Source organism: Chinchilla lanigera, unplaced genomic scaffold (assembly GCF_000276665.1).
Source record: "Chinchilla lanigera isolate Chin_1 unplaced genomic scaffold, ChiLan1.0 scaffold00162, whole genome shotgun sequence".
NCBI classification, from domain to species: domain Eukaryota; kingdom Metazoa; phylum Chordata; class Mammalia; order Rodentia; family Chinchillidae; genus Chinchilla; species Chinchilla lanigera.
In genome coordinates, this window is record NW_004955563.1 from 1206369 (window position 1) to 1208788 (window position 2420).

A 2420-nucleotide genomic window follows, 5' to 3' on the forward strand; every position below is an offset into this window, starting at 1 on the left:
CGCAATGGTGGGCCCCAGGAAAGGCTGTGGCTTCCCAGGTGGAGCTGGGGAGGGAGCTGGGGGGAGGAGGGCTCCCTGCTGATGGCCGCACTCGCACCCCCAGACATAAATGAGTGTGCGGACCCCGTGAACTGCATCAACGGCCTCTGCGTCAACACCGCCGGGGGCTACCTCTGCCACTGCCCCCAGGACTTCGAGCTGAACCCCAGCGGGGTGGGCTGCGTGGGTGAGTCCGTGCTTGGCTCAGCTGCCAGCCTGGGGTGGCCTGGGTGGCGGCACTGGCTGGGGAGTGATGGCCCCTGTCAGCTGCGGCAGTGCACCTTCTGTCTGCACTCAGGTGCACAGCCACACACGTGCACAACTGCGCAATGTCACACACACCTTCCCTGCTTGGCTCTGTAGCAGGTTCCTTGTTCACCCCCTTCTGGGACACTCATGCACCCCACCCACACACGTGCGCGCACAGGAGTCACGGCACACACACGCACATGTGTCGCAAACACATGCATGAGTCACAGGCACACACAGTGACAAAGACTGACAGTCACACGTCGGGTCAAGACCGCATGCAAGACACGACACTTATACTTAGAGACCCGCAATAGGAGCCAGCAGGTCCACACAGACACACAGTTACATGCAGAGACGCGGGGGCGCGGACGCCGCTACGTGCAGAGACGCGGGGGCGCGGACGCCGTTACGTGCAGAGACGCGGGAGCACGGACGCGGTTACGTGCAGAGACGTGGGAGCGCGGGGGCGCGGACGCTGTTACGTGCAGACACGCGGGGTCGCAGACGTGTTTACGTACAGGGACGCGGGGGCGCGGACGTTGTTACGTGCAGAGACGCGGGGGCGCGGACGCGGTTACGTGCAGAGACGCAGAGGCGCGCGCTTAGAAATGTGGAGACGGCAGTTGCACTCAGAAGCATGTGCACACACAATGGCACATGGAGATTGCATCTACACGTGTGTGGACACAGCTCACAGCACACGTATGCACGGACACAGTTTCTGCTCCAGCAGCTGCTGACCACGGCTTTCCGCATGTGCAGATCCCCGGGCCGGGAGCTGTTTCCTGGACACGCACGACCGCGGGGATGGGGGCCTCTCCTGCGGTGCCGAGGTCGGAGTCGGTGTCACCCGAGCCTCCTGCTGCTGCTCCCTGGGCCGGGCGTGGGGCGCCCCCTGCGAGCTGTGCCCGATGGCCAACTCCAGTGAGTTCCTCCGCAGAGCCAGCGCTGGGCCCCAAGGAACAAAGGACCAGCTCTGCCAACAGAAGGCTCCAGGGGACAGGGAAACCGAACCGGAGGGGAGAGGAGCCCATCCTGGTTGCACAGCAAGCTTGGGGCAGTGCATGGGCCAGGCCCCTCTCTAAGGTCACTGTCCTCTGTGCATTTGTACCTATTGCTGAGTCAGTCAACAAACATTGAGTGCTGCCTTGTGCTATGGGGCTAGGGAACCAGAGAAGGGTAAGCCACAGCTGCTGTGAAAGTCAGCCTGTTTTAAGGGTCTCTTTGAAGCTTAGTGATGGCTCAGGAGGAAGCCATGGAGAGGAAAGGGGAAGGGGAGTTTCCCATAAGAGGAGGCCTAAGAGAGGTTTTGAAGGATGAGTAGGAGTTTTCCTAGAAAGTAGGGGGAAGTTGTGCAGTGCAGTAGGAACAGCATGTGCAAAGCTGCTACCTCATAATCACTCTGCTTACATGGTGGGTGTGAGTGCACGTTTGCACACACCCATGCTCACACACACACATACAGAGTCCCCAGGCAGCCATGAGACTGGCCAAGGGCTCTTGGCCCCAAGAGACGACAGAGATGAGCAGATGTGATTGACACAGCAGAGCCTCCCAGTCTTGAGCCCTTTCCAAGGGATCCCCTCACCCTGGACTTTGCTCACCACTCCCCCAGCCCCTCACGGGAGCCCTTTCCCTTGCAGCTGAGTACAGAACTTTGTGCCCGGGTGGTGAGGGCTTCCGGCCCAACCCCGTCACTGTCATTCTGGAAGGTGAGTCCCGGACGAGCACCCACCCTTCCTCCTTCCTCTCTCCTCCTCACTTCCGCACGGTGCCAAGGAGGGCAGCCTGGTGGGGTGGGGTGGGGGCAACACCTGTCTTCCCAGCGAGGGCCCAGGCAGCAGAACCAGAGTGTGTTTTTGGTTTGTGTTGAATTTTTGATTTATTCCTTCAACTATATCTTCTGTTTGTTGGTTTGTTGATGTATTTTCCTATCCACTCATCTGTTCGTTCACCTACATCCATCTATCCACCCATCCTTCCTCCATTCACCTATCCATCCATCCACCCATCTGTCCGTCCATCCACCCATCTACCCATCAATCCACCCATCCATCCATCTACCCATCCATCCACCCACCCATCCACCCATCCACCCATCCACCCATCCACCCATCAATCCACCCATC

At 59.6% G+C, this 2420-nt stretch overlaps 1 protein-coding gene across 1 annotated transcript in view; it reads left to right on the forward strand.

Moving 5' to 3' along the window:
- The window catches only part of Fbn3 (fibrillin 3), a gene marked incomplete at its 5' end in the record, with an annotated part of 69263 nt that overhangs the window by 27536 nt on the left and 39307 nt on the right, over window positions 1–2420 (forward strand). Inside the window, 3 exons of the mRNA XM_013509128.1 lie at window positions 104–226; window positions 1054–1215; window positions 1935–2003. Of these exons, the coding sequence (XP_013364582.1) occupies window positions 104–226; window positions 1054–1215; window positions 1935–2003 (354 nt within the window). The remainder of the gene's footprint in view (window positions 1–103; window positions 227–1053; window positions 1216–1934; window positions 2004–2420) is intronic.